Here is a 19,274-nt window from a genome sequence, read left to right as displayed (position 1 = left end):
ATTTACAATTTTTATATTTTTTTTACCGGAATCCTGTCGAGTTCACTACAATTTTCATTGCCAAGTTGAGACAGATGACCCGACAGAATTTTCGTAAATGACTTTTTCTTTACATCTTGAGCGTTCCAAAAAAGTAATCGAATAACATTTCTTTGAATTTACAATTGTCATCAAAAATTCCCTTAATCACTGAGTAAAAAGCTCAGTTTTCCATACTCGTCTGATTAAAGTACAATATTTAAATACTCTTAACGATAGTAATACTGTAGACCAGGATTTGACTAGATATGAAATAATCTTTCTTATTTTCTTAATGAAAAATTGCGCACTAATTCTCTAATTAATTACAAATTTTACTTAATCGTCGTTTTAAATTGACTCAACTCTGGACTGAGAAAAATAAACAGGGTATAAATAATTATAGAATGACTAGAATCTATCTGTCCTTAGATACTAAATAACACTTGGTGACTCAACAGTTTTAAGTCCTGAACATTTTACTCGAACGTCGAGCCGTTTTTCGACGTTCTCGGATCCTCCGGCGTCCACACCTTCGCGTACATCGTTCCGTTCGGTGAGATGTCCGACTTCCTTGACCAGGAGAGCGAGTGAAAAATGAAAGGATTCCCCTCGCTGCCTGAAATTTGAGCATTGCAACTGTTAGCAAGTGATTTCCCTAACATTATTCCACTCCATAACTACCTACGATGTTTTAATTACAATCAGACTCTGGATTTTTATATAAATCCTTCCAAAAAAGGTCCTTTCACCAATAAATAATTTTGTTAACTTAACAATAACATGAAAATATCAGTTCTTGTGGAAATGAAATATGCAAGAAATAAAAATGTTTGTTGTTAGAATCGAGAAATCTTGAAAATTAGGAAATCTTGGAAATTGGGAGAATCTTGAAAATTGGGGATCCTTGGAAACTGGGGAACCTTGGAAATTGGAGAACCTTGAAAATTGGGAAATCTTGTAAATCGAGTAATCTTGAAAAAATAATATTGCAAAATTTACTTTAAAAAAAATCCCCCCCCCCCCTTAGAGGAGAGAAATAATATTATTAAATTCACCTTGAAATAAATTTTGCCCCCTCTGAATAATAACCTGGCTACGCCTATGTCTAATAATTCTGACATTTGAATTTTTTTGTGCAGGTCAGCTGATTTGAAAACTGAATTCGAAGACTCTAGATTGTTGCACGAAAATTGGATAGGATGGGAGAAAGAAGAGTGAGTGCAATTGGTATTGGCCTCACCACGAACTATGACCTTCTTAGCGTCGTCCCGTCCGGAACACCTCGAGAGACCGCCGTTTCCTGTGAGTGCATCGTTCCCAGTATCTGCTCGGACCAGTTCATTTAGGAACTTGATGTAACCGATTGCTAGTTTCAAAGTGTCGACTTTGGACAATCTTTTCTCGTACGGGAGAGTTGGTATGTGAGCCCTCAGGCCCTCAAAAGCATCGTTGATATTTTGCATACGTCTCCTCTCCCTCATGTTCGCTGCTTGTCTCTGTTGCACAGCCTGTCTGGGACTCTTTCCTGATGCACCGTTGCGTCTGTTCGTCTGACTTCTTCTGGAAGTAGTTATTACATTATTCTTGTGCTTCGTTAGAATTTTCTGACATTATGCATTTTATTATAATTTTTGTGGATGTGAAATTTTTGTGTTTAGTTTCAGAGTATGAGGATCTCTGTTCTTCTAGATCTTGGGTCTCCCACATGTCGGGTCGCCTAGATCTCAGATCGCTTACATTTCTAACTTTCTAGATCTTGATTCATCTAAATCTGAAATCAAAACTAAATTTCTGATTTCCTAGATCTCAGGTCACCGAATTATTTGATTCACTAAATCTTGGATCGCCTAGATCTCAATTCTCATTAATATCTATTATTATTTTATCCATTCCTAACAATTTGAGACCCAAATTTCTCTGTCATCAATTTCTAAAAATTCCCAAATAAGAATTTAATGAAAATCCACTTCCATTACTTCAGACCAACAGCTTCCTTCAACCACCTTATACCATTTCCCATTTCCACTAAAGACTACTCTATCCCTAGTTTCATCTCTTTCCTGATCCACAAAAGTTTACCAACACATCTACAACTCTCATAAAGCTAGAAACTACTCAATTAATACATACTCTCTGGTATGGTTTTCCTGATCACTGCTGTAAGCACTCTCATTGTCACTGCTGTTCTCGTCGTCCAAATAAATTTCGCTGCCACTCGTGCTACCAATGCTCCCAGGAGGATGTGGCGCCAATTGCGACGGTATGGCCGGAAGAGTGGCCGTGATCGGTGCTCCACAATGCGGTGGCAAAGTTGGAATCGCCGGATTCCCAAGAAAAGTGTGTGCCTCGTACATATACTGTCGGTTCATCATGTCCAACTCGATATTATCCATGGAATACATCTTCACTAATTTTTCAAATCCCTTATCACTTATATAAAATCAATTATCAGACTTGGTCTCTACAGACTATGACTAGATCGTTGACTAGATGAAGTTAGAGGAAAACTTGACTGTTTCAGCATCCTGATAGTCGTCTTCTTCATTAATGATTCTTTATCAATCTGTTTGATATTTGAATCATATAATAGACTAGATGAAGTTGGAGGAAAAATTGACTATTTCATCTTCTTGATGATCATCTTCTTTACTAAATAGTGCTCTTAAATCTCTCTAAGGATGTTTCTAAATTTGATATTTGAGTCGTATAGTAAAAATTGTCTTTTCCTGCTGGTTGTATGCACTGTTGCTTCAATCACACTCGGATTAGCAGGCTATTACCGCCGGAATGCCAATCCACACACCCTTGATCACGTCCCGAGGATCTACTGATCCTATCGGCGACACGTGCCCCCCGCCGCGTGGCTAGGAAATACTTCTAAACACCGACACGTGCCACCAAGTGCCCAAGACACGTGTCCAGATTTGTCGAAACGGTTATCGACATGCACTACTGTCGACAGGAACTGGAACCCCTCCAGTGGGTCCAACTTCGTTAGAGGATCCACGAGAAATCTTCATTCTCGGTTTTCAACATTCCTTGTAGTACTCTTCTTAGACTCCAGACGCGAGATAGTCACATCCAAATTGCCCTCTATCATCACCAACAGGGTAGCACTTTTGTTGCTAATTCAACACTTAGTATTTCTCATTTTAGTCCAGATCTCTGAAGTGACGACTATAAAGATGAGACACAAACTTCTATGTCTTCAACTATTGGAAGTTCCCAAGCAAGAATTTTATTACCACTGTCATTCAGGATGAATTATTTCTTCAGTTTTGCAGTAGAATTTTCGGGGCACTGTGTTTCTCTATCACTTGTCAATTTGAAGACTAAATCTTTGGATGTAATTTTGTACCTATTTTTGGATACAATTTTGCAACTACCTTTGGATACAATTTTGTACTTATTTTTGGAACTATGTTTCGATAGAATTTTTGGATACTATTTTGTACTTATTGTTGGATATAATTTTGGAACTATTTTTCGATACAATATTGTAGTTATTTTTGGATATAATTTTTGAACTATTGTTTATATAATTTTGTAACTATTTTTGGATACAAGTTTGTAACTATTTTTTCTTAACGATGGATTGAGGCTTAGTCACCGAAAGCAGCACATAGTGTCCAGCAAAGTGAAGTTGAGGATAGGTCCGTGGCCCTGGTACTTTGGATGAACACTTTGCTTCGGGTGATCTGGCGCAACTAAACGGTAGCAGCGGGAGAAAGGCGGAAGCCATATTTCGAGTGGTGAGAACCGAGGAGCCACCCCATTCGTCGAGCTGGCCCCCATTGGCGGAGCCTGCCACCCTTGGTTGCCAGGCTGCTGGTTCCGCCTCTTCATCGATCTGATAAGGAACACGGGGGGTGGGGGATTCTCTCCGCTGGATAACTGATGGAACTCTCGTACAATGATAAAGTGAATTGGAGAAATTAGTTAATAAAATTCACAGCCTACAACGTACTCTGAAAATTTCAATTTTTTTCTTGGTTAAATTGTACAGCTTTGTAGGGCACCTCGATAATTTTTCTATTTATGCTGATACTCGGTTCTTCAGAGTGAAACTACCCCTTAAAGATTAATGTGTCTTCTAATTTTCCTGTATATCTTGAAAACTGTACAAGATATTAAAAAACTGTTGGGATGAAAGTTTAACGGATTCTTCTGCTCTGCAACAGTATGTAATGAAATTATTAAAAATTTGTTTATTTGTTTATTTAAAAAATCAATTTTTAACAATTTTATTGCGGTTTTATAGAGCATAAGATGTCATTAAATGTTCATTCCAACAGTTTTTTTTTATATTTACTATAGTTTTCGAGATATATAGAAAAATAGGGTTTCCAAGAAACCATTTAATTTTTTAGTCCACTTTTTTATTTTATCTTGAATGTCTTTTTACTGGATTCATTGGCCACCGAAGATCCTCCAATAAGAGGAAACAAAAGGATATTCAAAGCTACTAGAATTTCACGGCGACGAATGGAAAGAGCATCCATGAACCAAAGGTGGTAACACCGAAAGAAATTGGTGGCACGTGTCGTTGCCACGTGTGTCAGAAACGCAAAGGGTTCGTCGAGGGTTAACCACTTTCGGCGCGACATTTGGCCCCGGCCGCAACGTGTAATTATGCGGACCGTAACAGGTCGATCTGATTTGTGGTGCGTTATTACCTACCCGCAGACGTCTATTATTTAACATGTACCTGGTCGCGACAATATGCTCGATGGAACTCCCGTTTCACTGGCTATACTAAAATTACAAGTTTTACGTTTGGTAACACTGTTGCAGTTTCCTGTCTTATAATACCAATACCGTGTACATCCTGAAATCGATCCTTCTTTGAATTTTAATTCAACTTGTAGGTTACAAATTACTATACTTGTCGGTTAACAATTGAACAATTTAAAAAATTAATACATAGCAAGATCAGGATAAAGATTTAAATTCCATTCATCTGTAAACTCCCAGTTCATATTAAGAGTACAATTCTTAATCTGCTAACTGCATTTGTCCACTGCACTGGACGCCTACTTTTCCAAATACAGACTCCTCTCGATTATTGTCCAGCTTGTTCTACATGATTACTATCCAGACGTTATCCTGAACTGTCAAGCCCATATTTTGTTTTAAGCTTTGGGCAAAAAACGAATTTACGAGGGCCTGAAACATGTCTTCCGGAACAATAATCGAGAGGAGTCTGTATACACCTTATTGTATGTTATTTCCTCATTAATTTCTGAGGAATTGAGCTATATATCTGTCAACAGAAGAAAATGACTATTGGTTCTTGATTTTATGAAAAAAAATGTTTGTACAGGATACCAAAAAGGTGCAGTGAGCGGGTCAAGTTGAACAATTACCATTTTTATCTTAATTTTAATATATAACATACAAAATTGCTTTAGGACTTTCTTTGAACCGCCGAACAGACATAAACCACATCCCATTATCGATCCCCTTCCCTCAAGCTATACTAAACGTCCACGGCGGGTAGATAATTAACACACTGGTAATTAAGAGGGGGTGAATTATTCGCTCCATCTGGTGTTTTATTCCATTGGAAATCCACGAGGAGATTTCTTTCCCACGAATGCAATTTAGGGGAACAGGATGATACAACCATGAGAAAAAAAATGTAGTTCCTCCCATATGCAATATGTATTCCCTCATATTTCATTTATTTTTTTATTTATTAACTGGATAAATACCCTTTAGTACAAAGTTATCATAACAGAAGAAAGACGCGCATAAAATAAAAATAAACGGTACAGTAATATTGACAGTACTTTGATAAAAAAAAAAGAAATGGTAAAGGTACCATTTTCTGTTCCATTAGCGATCTTTTCGAACGACTGCAGGTGCAGAAGATCTGCGAGGAATCGATTCGCGGATCTAAAACCGCAGTCTGTACGAATTTAATCCGAAACGAAAATACAGGATCCAGAGGGTGGACAGGTCTATTGTGCAGGGGGGCTGAATTTCTGATCCTCGAGATCGAGAGATAACCGAAGGGGATCGGATTTAAATGGCAAATCCCTGGGGCACGTGTACGAGCTTCCACTCACTGTACTGTCTAGAGGAGTTAACCGTTGAGGGTATGGAAGCAGATTCTGTTACTGTTCTTTATTAAAATTGAAGTTTTTTCTATGTCAAAATCTTGATGTTACTAGACCACAACATCTATTCCCTAAATTTATTTTATTAAATGATTGAAAACTAATGAAAGGTCTGTGGTTTCAGGTTTATGTCCATTAGATGATCCCTTTAATATGCAGGGTGTCCCATTTAACCCAATCCACTCGAATATCTCCGAAATTGTTAACGATATTAAAAAATGTTTCAGACAAAAGTGGAATGGTATCAGGGGACACAACTTTCTGTTGTTAGTGACTTTTTTCTATGGGGAAGTATAGAGGTCATATGAAGGTCAACTTTGTTTTTTTAAATGGAATCATATATTTATTAATACACTACTTGATGCTACTCATTATGGTAAATTGATGCATTAGAAAATATACAATTCCATCGAGAAAACCAAAGTTGACCTTCATATGACCTCCTAATGTTCTACGCGAAAATTGTGACCCCTAATGCCATTTAACTTTTGTCTTGAACATTTTTTAATATTGTCAACAGTTTCGGAGATATTCGAGTGGGTCGATTTAAATGGGACACCCTGCATATATTACCGTAGTAATTCATACCTTTTTATTTATTGTTCTAAAGTAATGGTCTAATCTTAAAAATACATTTCTTCTTTTTTTTGTAAGCGGTGAGATGTGGACTGGAAACATTGAATAACGAAAGTTCATCCCTCATCCATGGGACACCCGCCCCACCATGTATAACCGATTTTCCATGGCACATCCTTGCACCCGGGGGCCCCATCCAACACCTGGTAGTCGGGACAACCCCGTGAACATCCTGATGCCCACTCGAGGTAGGACTCGGTCCCTAAGTGTCTATTAATTTATACTCAGCGGGAGTGTGAAATCGATTTATGTATACTCGGTCTCGATTCATTTTTCGGTTTAGATCATCCCTTCAATCCACATGTATCATTTCTACTCCCGACAGTGGGGAGAAATTTCACAGAAGTTAAATTAGAAAGAGCAAATCACCCCAGAGGGCCAAACATTGGTCCTTCTGAAATCCTAATAATTTTCTAAATTTTGCTTAAATTAAAGGGAATAAATATTGGTACTTTTTGAATCCCTAATAACTTTCTAAAAAACTTTCATCAAATTAAAAAGGTCAAATATTGGTGCCTTTTAAATACCTACCAATTTTCTAAAACAATTTTCATTAAATTAAGGGGGTCAAATATTGGTACCTTTTGAATCTCTCATAATTTTCTAAAAAAAGATTCTCAAATTGGGAGGGCCAAATATTGGTACCTTTTGCATCCCCAATAAATATCTAAATTTTTCTCAATTTAAGGGCCAAATATTGCCTCTTTAGAACCCCAAAATCTTTTCCAAAAAAATTTTACGAAAGTCCCCACATACCATACATTTCCATTTACTTTCGTGTGAATTTTCGGCCAGCAGCGAATGGTACCATTACAGGGCAAAAAATTCAACGACACACCTTGCGCCAATGTTTGTCCCAAAACATCCGGCGGACGATTGAAGGTGTAATCAACCGGGGCCCGTCCGAATCGTGGTGGGCTAATTTAACCATCAGCCTTGCCCTGGCGAATTCCACGCCACCTGTCTAATATTCACTCTTGCATCCGTTTCCGGTACGTGGACGTGTGGGGTGAGACGTTAACCCCCTGCGGTGTCCTCGTGGCCATCAGAAGGGCACGAGCCCCCCACTGAACGTCTGTTCCACGGTTGTTACAATGAAAATTCAACGGCTTCTTATGCTCTGTAGAACTGTGTAAGAGAATTGTTAAAAATTTGTTTATTTATTTATTTAAAAAATCAATTTTTAACACTTTTATTGCACACTTTGATAGAGCATAAGAGGCCATTAAATTTTCATTCCAACAGGTTTTTTATATTTACTATAGTTTTCAAGATATATAGAAAAATAGGATGTCCAAGAAACCACCTGATTTTTTAGTCCATTTTTTTATTTTATTTTAAATGTCTTTTGGCTGGATTCATTGGCCACTGGGGATCCTCCAATAACAATTGTTCGGTGCAAAACCACTCTCGCCCCCTCAAATAATCGATTGGTTATCATCGAATCAACGACGAATTTTTCAGGCATATGGAAGATCGGTGCACAAACGCGCATAATTTTCTGAGACGTGGAACTAGCTGAAAATTTATCTTCGAATTATTTCGACTGGATTCGGTGATCAAGAGATTTCTATTAAGGGAGAGGGAGATCGAGGTATCTTTCGTGCGATCTGGACATTGTGAATGGGAACGTTTAATTCCAGAGGCTCTGTATGCATGGGGCTGATCTCTAATCTTGAAATCTATAAATCGTCCTCTCTGGACTTATGTATAATCCAATAACGGTGTCTTGTTTTTTTTATTCGCTGGCATTGTGTGAATACCTAACATCTGCGAACATTTTTGGTTTATCGTTAGTGTCAGAATAGCAGTTGGGTTTGGAAAAGGAATCTGTTAATTTATCGTATAAATATTCAAGCAGTTCAGGGAAAATCGTGGAGGCTTGGTAATTGATGAGCCAATGTTCCATTCGTTTTTATTTTTCGCGGTTAATTTAAAGAGTGCAATTTTTCTATCACTCTATACCTTAGGTACTATTGAAACTTTCCAAAAAAATTGTAAATTACAAAAAGGTATTAAATATTATTTCTTGTTCAGAAAAGGGTTCAATCATTTCCATAAGATTCCAAGGAATAAATTTTTGGAAAATAGTAACGTAACACAGGGATAAGAATTTCTTAGGTCAATATTTTTAATAACAATAGATCTTTATTTAATATCTACACCAACATCAGATATAACAATTTTAAATTATACAGAATAACTGTTAACATTAACTAACTAATGAATCGCGAAGGTCGCAAATGTTACGCGTTAAATATCTCTTTTTTGAATGACGGAAACGACAATGTGAATGTTTTACAACAATAACGTGGAGCGACCCCAACATTTACCGCAAAATTTAAATATCAAAATGGACTTTTCAAAGGGACGGCTTACAGTTTCCCTTTTTCATTTATAAAAATAGAAATTAAGCCTCGAGCGATTGGGTCATTCTGCCCTCAGTTTCCTTCACAAAATTCCTCATGCTACTGCCACCTATTCACGCACACAAGAATCACATACCAAAGTTACCAACGGAGTAAGAACTCTGAAATAAATTTCCTCTGAACTCAATGATTGACACCGTGACTCACTACAATCTGATGTCAAAACGACCTTGTTGAACAATTACAGACCTATCAATCCAAAGATACAGATCACCAGTTATCTCCCCGTCCCGCCTTTGTATCGTTTGATAAATTGAAACAAGTATAAATTGATCCTCAGTATTACTTCCATCCACCAGTCTAGAAGATCTCCGAACGACCACACAAATCAGAGATTCCTCTACACCTCCTCTCCACGAAAGGGAAATCAAGGTCTGTCTCTCCACCGTGAATGCATCTGAGCAAACAATTTGAAAAAGGAATCGAAAAATCTCGGTCAGATAGCATCATCATCGGCCCTTTTCGGTACCCCGTTCAGCCCCTAGATGGCTCGATCTTCGAGGCCGTCGGCCACCAGTATTTTTGCTGAGCTGGATTGTTTACATCCCCGGAGCTGTTCGTCCGGCGCGTGATTAGGAGTCGAGTGTGCATCTCTGACGGGGAGTGCAAAAATTTTCGCGTGGAAATTGGTCGCCAACTGCCCCCCTCCCCTTTTACCCACTTGTGTATCCACCAGCCTACTTCTCCAGCCACAGTAATTCTCGATCGTTTGGACAGCACCGGCCAGAGGCGAGGGATCCCAGGCAGGATGAAGGTTACCGTGACCACGCTCAGCGACGACATCTTCGTCCTGGACGTCAGCGAGGACCTGGAGCTGGAGAACTTCAAGGCGTTCTGCGAGATCGAGACCGGAGTACCAGCTCACGAGATCGTGATCGCGTTCAATGGACGACCTTTGATGGACGACAAGAAATCGTTGAAGGATCTAGGGATCCGAGACGGTGACGCTGTGATACTGCAGCACATGCACCAGAGCGGGACCGACTTGAACCTTCACCCCTTTAACGGAGGTCAGCTTCAATACCGCACCATTTATTAACCGTTGGCGATCGAGGCGCGGGTCGTGAGGTTAGCTTTTCCGCTTCGATTTACGTTTCTTCCAGTCACTCTGTGTTTTGGTTTCACGTCACTGGACTGGTCTCCCTGACACTGCTGAGACTCCGTCACCAGAGTTGGGCAGAATTTTATTGGAATACAGTAAATCCTCGATAACGGTTCAAGATTAACAAGCAGAGGTCCCCAGGTGTAATGCTGGCTTTTTAATGGGTTAAGCATGGTGATTGAGCTTGAAATTTTGAAGCCAATGGTATTTATTTCAACGCGTATGGCTAGTAGTTTATGAAATATTTAATAGTCAGTGCATAAGAGTCTTCAAACACTTATCGAGGATTTACTGTGGTACATAGGGAACAGCAGGAGTATGTAGGAGAGTCATCCTGACCTTTAAATAGTTGATCAGGTTAAATGATTACTTTGCTAAGTGTCTACTCGTTTAAGAATTGGAATTTCCATGTTTAATCAATGAAAAATGGCAATGTATATTTTTATCTTTTGTTGCTTATTCGAAACTCTTTATCTAAATAGATAATGAATTTGCCCATCTCTGTCTGTCAACATGCACCATACTGTACACTTTTGGTTCTGACACATTCCTTTTGCTTGGATATAGCTGTGTCTGTTCTACCATCCCCTGTACTTTGCTCTGTCTATTCGTGCATTGTTGCTGAAGCAATTTTGGACCAGTTTTAGGTACAATGGAAGGTTTTGATTGCTTCAGAATTGAGTCTTGTTTCGATGCTTGTAACATCAGGCTTCTAGAGGTTGTAGAAGGATTGTACCATTAGCTCTGAGCAGTCAAGATCCTTTGATTGTTGGGAAACTTTCAATTGCATGGATTACTTAGCCTACTGAATGGTCTGAGAAGCTTCGCACTCCATAGTGCTGCTTCTCTCATGAGCTATTTGACACATTCAAGATCTATGATGCATCACACGAGTCATGCAATATCTTATTCATTTAGCAGAGTTTGTTTTTTTATAATAATACCTTTATTTGCGTGGTATGTTTGAACATACAGTAACATGCACAATTAGAATATGTTTGAATTGATGGTTTGTCACCTTTTCTACCACAGAATTTTATGACAGTGTAGGAGCGCAATTACAATTGGTGTATGTATTTTACATTGTACAGTAGTTTGAGTAGTAACCAATTGGATGGATGCCCAAGCTCTCTTATGAAGATTAGCTGTTGGAATATAAACATTGCTATAGTTATTACTGTTGAGGTTTTTGAGTGTAGGCAGTGTCCTGGTGGAATTATTTTCCCAACAAGCATTACAGCTAGCTTCATCATTGGTCAGCTGAACAATTAAAACTGTCTTTTGGTAAGCAATGAACTGGAACATAAGCAGGCTCCAATATATTAGTAGAGCAGCACAAGACACACCGGTATAAGTATGTCATTCAACCCCCTGGTGAACCTAGCTGTGCAATGCTTGCAAAATGTTGAGAAAATAATTCTACCAAGACTTACACCCGATAGCCTAATTTCTACTAATAAGTCGGTCTTGAATGTGTTAAGAAGATACTCTGCATAGCGAAGACGAGAATGTATTAAATTCCAAGATACGTCACTCTAGCTATTCCCATGTTGGACTTCAGTTCCATCAGAGTGCCAGGAGCGCCTGCGACAAGACAGCCAACCACATCGAATAATGCTGCTAGGATACAGAATCCTAGGAGCGAGGATAATCCAGCGATGATAAAAGACATGTTCCTAGCTAATCCGGATCAACTAGCGTTGCTAAAGCAGAACAATCCTAGGCTAGCCGATGCATTGTTATCTGGAAATCTGGGTGAGTTCCTGTACATATGTTCATCACCATTCATCTGGATCCATCAAGTTTTCTGTCTGACTGAATATATTGTAATTTTCAGACAGGTTCTCCACGGTACTCAGGGAGCAAATCAAAGCCAGGGAGGAACGTCAGGCTCAAAGATTAAGGATGATGAACGCTGATCCATTCGACACAGAAGCTCAGAGACTAATAGCTGAGGAGATCAGGCAGAAGAATATCGAGGCGAACATGGAAGCAGCTATGGAGTACAATCCTGAGACGTTCGGGACAGTGGTTATGTTGTACATTAATTGTAAAGTGAACGGGTTCCCTGTGAAAGCATTTATCGACTCAGGTGGGCATGTGCATTCTTCTGATGCATGTTTAAAAATTCACCAAGCGAAAATCGTGGTAGTGTGCAGATTCCACCGTGAATATTCGAGACAGACGTTGGACTGGAGACAAGATTATTTTTAAATATCTTTGCCCGACCGTGGTATGGACGTCTATTTTTATATTCCTGCAGTTCGAAAGTCATTCTTTGCAGTTGCGATTCTTCCACGGAGGGAGCGGTTTAATTTTAGATGTCAGAATCTCTGCACACTCACGCAGTTCGTTTTTTTTTCGTGGTCTCAACGGATTTTGATAATCGTTTCTAGTATGTAATGTTGATAATTAGGAGCACAATCGACTATTATGTCTGCCGCCTGCGCCGAGAGGTGTCATATAATGCGATTGGTGGACACCAGGTGGGCCGGAGTGGCTAAAGGTGTAGGGGTACAGCGCATCATTGGTCGTATACACATGGTCCAGATACAAATAGGCAATGACCATCTGACAACGTCGTTTAGTGTCCTCGAGGAGCAGCCTATGGACATGTTACTGGGCCTGGACATGCTTAAGAGGCACCAGTGTTGCATAGACCTGAAGAGAAACGTCCTGCAGATAGGCACCACTGGCACCGAGACAACATTCTTAGCTGAAGGTGAAGCTCTTGGGAAAACTGTATATCGTGAATATAAAATTTTAGGTCATGATTATGACACATTTTATATGGGTTTCGTCAGGTGACCTGCCAGAGTGTGCTAGGCTAAGTGGTAACAGCGACGAGGTCTTCGACGACAGGGAACTTCAAAGAGCTCTGGAGGACAGTTCTAGTGATGCTAAAAAGCAACGTCAGCAAAATGGTAAATATCCATTGATTCTGGCTATATTCTAATCTAAAACCAATCCTTCCAAGAAAATATATTGACGTCTTTTCCCCCATCCCAGGAAGCTCCTAATCACAAGAACTCCCTGTAATCTGCCTGGATCCCAATAAAACCTAGTAAATCCAATTGGTAGATTCATTTTACCAGCTCCAGTATCTTTTTTGTCTATTTCTTAGACGGCCAAGGGAGCAGTAATGCTAGTGGGCTAACAGTTCCCTCTAGTAGACCAGCCTCGTTGGAGACGATTCTACCAAACGATCCCTTCACAGAGGAAACCGTGGAGGAGATTGGGGCTTTGGGTTTCACCAGGGCGCAAGTGATTGCCGAATTGCGTCGACTTAACGGGGACAAGGCTCAAGCCACCGCCGCGTTGTTCGCGAAATCTTTGAAATTCTAGAGACAACGACGAACAAAGTCTATTTTTAACTCTGATCGGCGAACGCCCAAAGGGTGTGGGGGGAGGGGGGATTTGTACTTGATTTTCGGTAGCAATTTTTAACATCGATGATTGTATAGGGTGTCCCACCTAACGTGAGCACCTTCAATATGAAGGAGCAAATGCTACATTTTCTCAAGGACATATTTTTCGAAAGTTCAAGATCATCGATAGTTTTTTAAACAACATTAGATATGTTTATCAACGTGGCGTAATATTCGAGATCAAGGTCAATCCAGTGACCTTGAGTACGAAAAATCGACAAATATACGAGAATAGATTTAAATAATATGTCCAAGTTGTTGGACATCACTTAGAGCATTTGGGAAAACAAATTTACTGCCAAAACAAGTGAGATACTGAAGGTGCTCACCTTAAGTGGGACACCCTGTACACACTCGACGCACCAACGACGCTCAAGGGACATTAAAGTCTCATTGGAGATAGTCAGGATTCCCAAAGTGATGGAGCTATGCATTTTCCTCTAACAGAATACGGATAATAGGCCAGTGTGATCTGGTATATATATATATATATATATATATAATTATCGCAATACACACACAATAAGTTTAAGGGCAGCGTGTTAAGACGAGTTTTAAAGAAAGAAGTTCTAAAGAAATTTGGTACTAGGTGTCCTCATTCGGGAAATGGCGGAAAACGGTGGTTTTTTTTTTTTGTTTCACGGAACGTTGCTGACTGAAAAATCAGTTCCTCTATAATTTATTGTACGAAGCTATCGGTGGACCCAAAGTCCCCCGGGGATTTACACGTTTATTTTTCATGTCACAAGAGAGAGAGGGAGAGATAAAGGACGAACTCAGAGGCGGGAATTTCTGTTTTGTTACCTTTTTACGCGAGTGTACCCATTGAACGTACACGATGGATAACATGAATTTCATACTGTTACAACCTACTGTAGGGTACATGGTATTTTTTCTGTATTTTCTTTATTACTTATTAAAAGACTTGAAAGACGAACAAAATACACCATGATCATTCACGTATCCTTGAGTCTAGGGAAACAGTGAATATCCATGGATACCTCGAATTCTGTTCCAGAAATCAAACAGAACGTGAATTACTTTAAAGTCTAGATCAAATTTTCTGTGTTCCTCGGGATCTCGTTGGCCGGCCAGTTTATTTCCACCATTTTTCCGGTCTTGGCGGACTCCTCGCAGGCACAGGCTATCTTGCAGACCGCTAGTGTCTCTTCAGACGTCACCGAGAGCTCGGACTTGCCAAGAACCACGTTGATAAAATGGTCCAGCTCCCTTCGGTAACCATTCATGAATCTGCTGGCGAACGAGTACCATATGGGGGCCTGAGTTGCCCCTTGGAGGCCACGTTGCATGGTCACACTGTGCAAAGGTCGTTCGTTGTCTGCAGTAATTAGTCCTTTGGGACCGAAGACCTCAAGACGCTGATCATAACCGACAGGGCTGTTCCTGGAGATGTCGATTACTCCTAAAGTACCCGAGGGGAAGTGGAGGGTCGCTACCACCGTGTCGTAGTCCCCTAGTGCCTTGATTTCTGGGATGTGCGCGTGAGCCCGCACGGCTACCTGTGTCCGAGGTTAAGTGTCAACTGATGAAGAACTAGTATGATAATTTCAATTGGACTAATTTTGAGTGAAATGATTTTAAATTCATTTTAGCGAATCTGGATTATTGTATGATGCTTTGAGAAACAAGTGTTGGTATCTTAGACTCTAGACCATAGATTCCCAAAGTGGGCGTTTTAGCTATTTCTGTAACTTCAATGTAACTTTTTAAGATTCAAAGGTTAGTGCTGAACTGCACTTGGAAAGTTTGATGACAGTTCACTCAAAGGGGACACTGAGCAAAAGAAACTTTGAGAACAGGGTGGCTAGACATAAAGATTGGAAAACTGTGTTCTAGATTGTTATGTCCCTACTGGTCAGTCCTGGCTATAGTATTTTAGAGGACAATTACCTTGTTGGGATATTCGCCAAGGATCCAAGTGATTAAGTCAAAGTCGTGGACCATGCAGTCATGGAAAATACCACCGGAGGTCTTCAAGTACTCTATTCCAGGAAGAGGGGAGTCTCTGGCGACAGTTTTGATCACATGAACGTGACCCACCTCCCCTTTTCTGACCCTCTGCCTGACCGTGGAATAGCATGGGTCGAATCGCCTGTTGAAGGCACAGAACAGTGGTTTGCCGACTTTTCTGGCTGTTTCATAGCATCTGACAGTGTTCAGGCGATCCTGCGCCACAGGTTTCTCACAGAAGACTGCTTTCTTGGCCTCCAGAGACCTGGTCACTATTGCCTCGTGTGTGTACGTGGGGGATGCTACTATAACTGCATCGACACTAGGATCAGAGAATGATTTCAGGTGTTATTCATCTATACTGTAATCTATATTTTCCCAGTGTAGTCCATAAAGTTAAAAATCATTTTAACATGGTTCTGATGGACCATCCTCTTTATGGTCGTCTGTCCCTATATTGCTTTATGGGAATTTACATCTAAAACTTCAAAAAAATATCTAAATACTCACTTGAGGTCCCTGTACACTCTGCTCGACTCTTCGCTGGTCAGAAACATGACATCCTCCAAGTGCCAGTGTTCCTTGATGCTCTCCCAGTTGGACTCCAGATCATCAACAATGTAGAGAAGCTTAACTCGAGGACTGGCAATGATGTTGGACAAGTGGATAGTCCCAGCACGACCGACGCCGAACAACGCCAGTTTTATTTTTGGGTGATGTAATTCTTTCTTCGGTGCTAGATCCTCTAAATACCTGCAATGACACGTGAATGATTTTCTAGGATATCCAGAGGATCCTGTCAAACTGGAGTCATCATCCAAAAGACACTGAGGCGTTCTGGTCCAGACAGTTTAGGAAGACACTGTTTCCAGCTGGTTGAAGATGAAAATTTCAAGTCCACTTACTTTTGGAAGATATAATCCTCGGGTGGTGGTGAGGGTAACGGTTGCTTGTACGGCGAGGAGGCATCTTTGAATTTCAGTGTCGCCATGGTATCTGAACGTTTGTGAACAAATTCGCGCTCTTCGTTGGTTCTGTGATATGACAATAATGATTGACTGTACACGCCGGTACAGCGCATGGTGTGTAAGGGGTTCTTATATATAAACGAATAGACCCACTTGGTGGGGATGGACTTGATCGAATGTGACGTAATTCCCATGTCAAGTCGAGGGGTAGTCGCAGTAAAATGTTTTCTGATTCGCGAAAAACGCGACCTGAGATTTTTTATTGATACCGTTTGACCACTTATTTACGTTTATTTATCGCATTATGTATTATTGATACGTGTGTAGTACAGGAGATAATCACTTGGGGTCATCTTCCACGGTACGTCTTCTCGTGAATTTAAAATATTCCAATATAGTTGCTGAGTAATCGTGGCCCAAGTCAACTTTCATCTACTTCCAAAAGTGCAAGAACCTCCTTCTGGGTTCATTGTCAATGATAGAATTCTAATCGGTGTATAATTAGTCATTTTTTTCCACTTGTGATTTCATTTCATCGTGTCAACGATACGTGAGATGATAACCTTGCGCTGTAAGGATACACATTTTATATGTGTACGTGATCTTTGTGTTTATACATTGATTGGAAGAACGAGAATGCTTGGAATATTACCAATTACAATGGTAATTGGGAATTAATTATATAGTATGGGGTGTGATAGTAATACATAAAATTGTAAGGAAAGTTACTTCTAATGTTCAGGTACAAGAACATTTATATTAGTCATAATTCATCATTGATCTTAGGTATAATTGAGTTAGGTATATAGGTGACTCGATCGCTATTGCTTTCCACATAAGCATTCTTTTTTTCCTTGTCCCTGGCTGGATCAGGATCCACCAAAGATATGCTCGACCTCACTTCCCTGGGAACAAAGAATAATTCTTTTTGTTTAAAAAGTCACTTGATTCTTATCAATTAAGATTTTTATATTACTTGCCTCTTATCAGGTTCGCCTAATTCAGCTGATACAGTGAAATCCCTGGATTTCGAGAAGTCGCATTCTAAGATAAAGGCTGCATCACCTGGAGTAATTAACTCGTCGTCGTGTTGTACCACCAAAATATTCCTATACTTATTATCTTCCTGATACGAAAAGTAATCAATTTTGAATTACTTCTGCAGCGTGTTATGATAGTTGTACAAAGACTACTTACAGTTTCTGTTTTACACTGGTCGAAGGGAATGTTCATGGTGTAATTGCCACCATGGAGAGGGTCAAAAAAACATGGGGACTGTCTGGAATAGAAGCTACCTTGTGTGTATATCACTCCTGAAAAATTGTCAGACGTTTTCAGATCCACTATCATCTTCTCAGCCCCGCAACGTAGACTCACTTGGTCGAATCCTTCTGTGGATGCTTCTATTTGCATGTCCATGGACAGATCCTGTTGCCATATTTCTTCTGCAATGATACAGTTTGTTTGTCACTAATTGAACAGTGCTCACGTTGCACTACTGCCATTCTATACTCGAATGATGTCAGTACTTTTTTGTTTTGGAACTCTGATAAGATTGAAAGTATTCCAGATAATTTCAGGAGGACCAAGTATGAGATTCTGAATACATATTGACCCAGAAGAATGACCAGTTGGTACCTATTTGCATGTTTACTGAAATTCCACTTAGATTTTGGAGAAATTAATTGCGATCAGATACTGTTAACCCTAAGGGACAAATTAAGTTGGGAAAATGAGTGTTAAAAAAGTTTGAAAAAAGTTTTTATAAATAATTATGTGGCCCACTTGGTAATGTCAATAAAATATCGGTTCATCTTTCAGTGGGCAGTGACTTTTGGCTCACCCTTCGTAGATAGAGCAACAATTCCTTACTTAACACTTGTGTCAGTAGAATTTTCTTTTTCATAGTAGAATTGTAATTGTTATGAAACATGATTTATTAAAAATTTAGATGTCTGAAGTTCAACAAAATTCACGAGCTATTTAGATAAATGTTTTTTTTATTTTTAATTGTTTCATCTTAATTTACCGGCTGAACGTTGCTTCAGCGTGAAGAGTAGCAGGAGTAAACGTAGCGGTGACAGCATGACGTAGAACGTCTGTGAACTGACAACGAGTACACAAGTTCATCCTCAAGATCGGTCACTCCTATTACCTGTTCTGTTGCTCCCACCTTGGCATTGAATTGCCCAACGTTCACCTAATTAACATACCATTATCCCACAAATTTCCAGCCAACAAACCTTTTAATATAACACAGCCCAATATTAAACAATATAAATACCTATAATGAAATCAATTATTCATTACATTTAATCAATTATTCCTATTAGAATTTCAAACGATTCTCATATATGGTAGCTACAAAGTGTGTCAGACCGGTTGCATATCTTCAGGATGACCGAGGTCATCGACCTCAGTTTGCCCAAAGTGATCGAAATTTGTTCTCCCTTCTCTACCAAACCTGTTACCCAAATCTTGTCATACAACTGTTCGAACTTTTTTTTATTTTATTCCATTACATACAATCTGTTTATTATTCGTTTCTCTTCTGTACACATTTATCGTTGTTCTAACGGCATCCGTTTGATGGCGCG

The 19,274-nt window shown here is 39.6% G+C and overlaps 4 protein-coding genes across 4 annotated transcripts; 1 reads left to right on the top strand and 3 right to left on the bottom strand.

Moving 5' to 3' along the window:
• Window positions 1-497: 497 nt before the first annotated feature.
• Window positions 498-2,423, bottom strand: LOC107187057 (pancreas transcription factor 1 subunit alpha-like). Its single transcript, XM_015575051.1, has 3 exons — window positions 2,152-2,423; window positions 1,262-1,581; window positions 498-637 (listed from the first exon to the last, which is right to left on the bottom strand). The coding sequence occupies exons 1-3, from the start codon at window positions 2,421-2,423 to the stop codon at window positions 498-500; spliced, it is 732 nt and encodes a 243-aa protein (XP_015430537.1).
• Window positions 2,424-9,712: 7,289 nt separating this feature from the next.
• Window positions 9,713-14,674, top strand: LOC107187004 (protein DDI1 homolog 2). Its single transcript, XM_015574993.1, has 6 exons — window positions 9,713-10,218; window positions 11,850-12,065; window positions 12,148-12,402; window positions 12,727-13,032; window positions 13,115-13,234; window positions 13,435-14,674. Exons 1-6 carry the CDS (start codon window positions 9,957-9,959, stop codon window positions 13,653-13,655), a joined length of 1,380 nt encoding a protein of 459 aa, XP_015430479.1. The 5' UTR covers window positions 9,713-9,956; the 3' UTR covers window positions 13,656-14,674.
• Window positions 14,675-14,787: 113 nt separating this feature from the next.
• Window positions 14,788-16,700, bottom strand: LOC107186954 (inositol 2-dehydrogenase-like). The gene is made up of 4 exons (XM_015574927.1): window positions 16,615-16,700; window positions 16,220-16,462; window positions 15,650-16,031; window positions 14,788-15,258 (listed from the first exon to the last, which is right to left on the bottom strand). Exons 1-4 carry the CDS (start codon window positions 16,698-16,700, stop codon window positions 14,788-14,790), a joined length of 1,182 nt encoding a protein of 393 aa, XP_015430413.1.
• A 740-nt stretch (window positions 16,701-17,440) lies between these two features.
• LOC107187059 lies at window positions 17,441-18,934 on the bottom strand. The gene is made up of 4 exons (XM_015575054.1): window positions 18,707-18,934; window positions 17,871-18,122; window positions 17,658-17,799; window positions 17,441-17,582 (listed from the first exon to the last, which is right to left on the bottom strand). Exons 1-4 carry the CDS (start codon window positions 18,762-18,764, stop codon window positions 17,441-17,443), a joined length of 594 nt encoding a protein of 197 aa, XP_015430540.1. The 5' UTR covers window positions 18,765-18,934.
• Window positions 18,935-19,274: the final 340 nt, after the last annotated feature.

This window comes from Dufourea novaeangliae, unplaced genomic scaffold, assembly GCF_001272555.1.
Source record: "Dufourea novaeangliae isolate 0120121106 unplaced genomic scaffold, ASM127255v1 scaffold96, whole genome shotgun sequence".
NCBI classification, from domain to species: domain Eukaryota; kingdom Metazoa; phylum Arthropoda; class Insecta; order Hymenoptera; family Halictidae; genus Dufourea; species Dufourea novaeangliae.
The sequence above is the reverse complement of the archived record's forward strand: the minus strand, read 5'-3'. Positions and strand labels throughout refer to the sequence as shown.

Bases quoted from the DNA above. Each gene is read 5' to 3' on its own strand.
- LOC107187057 (XM_015575051.1), bottom strand. From the start codon at position 2,423: ATGTATTCCATGGATAATATCGAGTTGGACATGATGAACCGACAGTAT. The intron at 1,582-2,151 runs GTATGTATTAAT...AACTACTTCCAG, and splicing joins CAGGAAAACCATACCAGAGA to AAGAAGTCAGACGAACAGAC. The intron at 638-1,261 runs GTGAGGCCAATA...CTCAAATTTCAG, and splicing joins TAAGAAGGTCATAGTTCGTG to GCAGCGAGGGGAATCCTTTC.
- LOC107187004 (XM_015574993.1), top strand. From the start codon at position 9,957: ATGAAGGTTACCGTGACCACGCTCAGCGACGACATCTTCGTCCTGGAC. The intron at 12,403-12,726 runs GTGGGCATGTGC...GTTGATAATTAG, and splicing joins GAAAGCATTTATCGACTCAG to GAGCACAATCGACTATTATG. The intron at 13,235-13,434 runs GTAAATATCCAT...TCTATTTCTTAG, and splicing joins AAAGCAACGTCAGCAAAATG to ACGGCCAAGGGAGCAGTAAT.
- LOC107186954 (XM_015574927.1), bottom strand. From the start codon at position 16,700: ATGGCGACACTGAAATTCAAAGATGCCTCCTCGCCGTACAAGCAACCG. The intron at 16,463-16,614 runs GTAAGTGGACTT...GTGTCATTGCAG, and splicing joins GAGGATTATATCTTCCAAAA to GTATTTAGAGGATCTAGCAC. The intron at 15,259-15,649 runs GTAATTGTCCTC...CCTCGGACACAG, and splicing joins TTGGCGAATATCCCAACAAG to GTAGCCGTGCGGGCTCACGC.
- LOC107187059 (XM_015575054.1), bottom strand. From the start codon at position 18,764: ATGCTGTCACCGCTACGTTTACTCCTGCTACTCTTCACGCTGAAGCAA. The intron at 18,123-18,706 runs GTAAATTAAGAT...GTATCATTGCAG, and splicing joins GCTGAAGCAACGTTCAGCCG to AAGAAATATGGCAACAGGAT. The intron at 17,583-17,657 runs GCAAGTAATATA...CTTTGTTCCCAG, and splicing joins TTAGGCGAACCTGATAAGAG to GGAAGTGAGGTCGAGCATAT.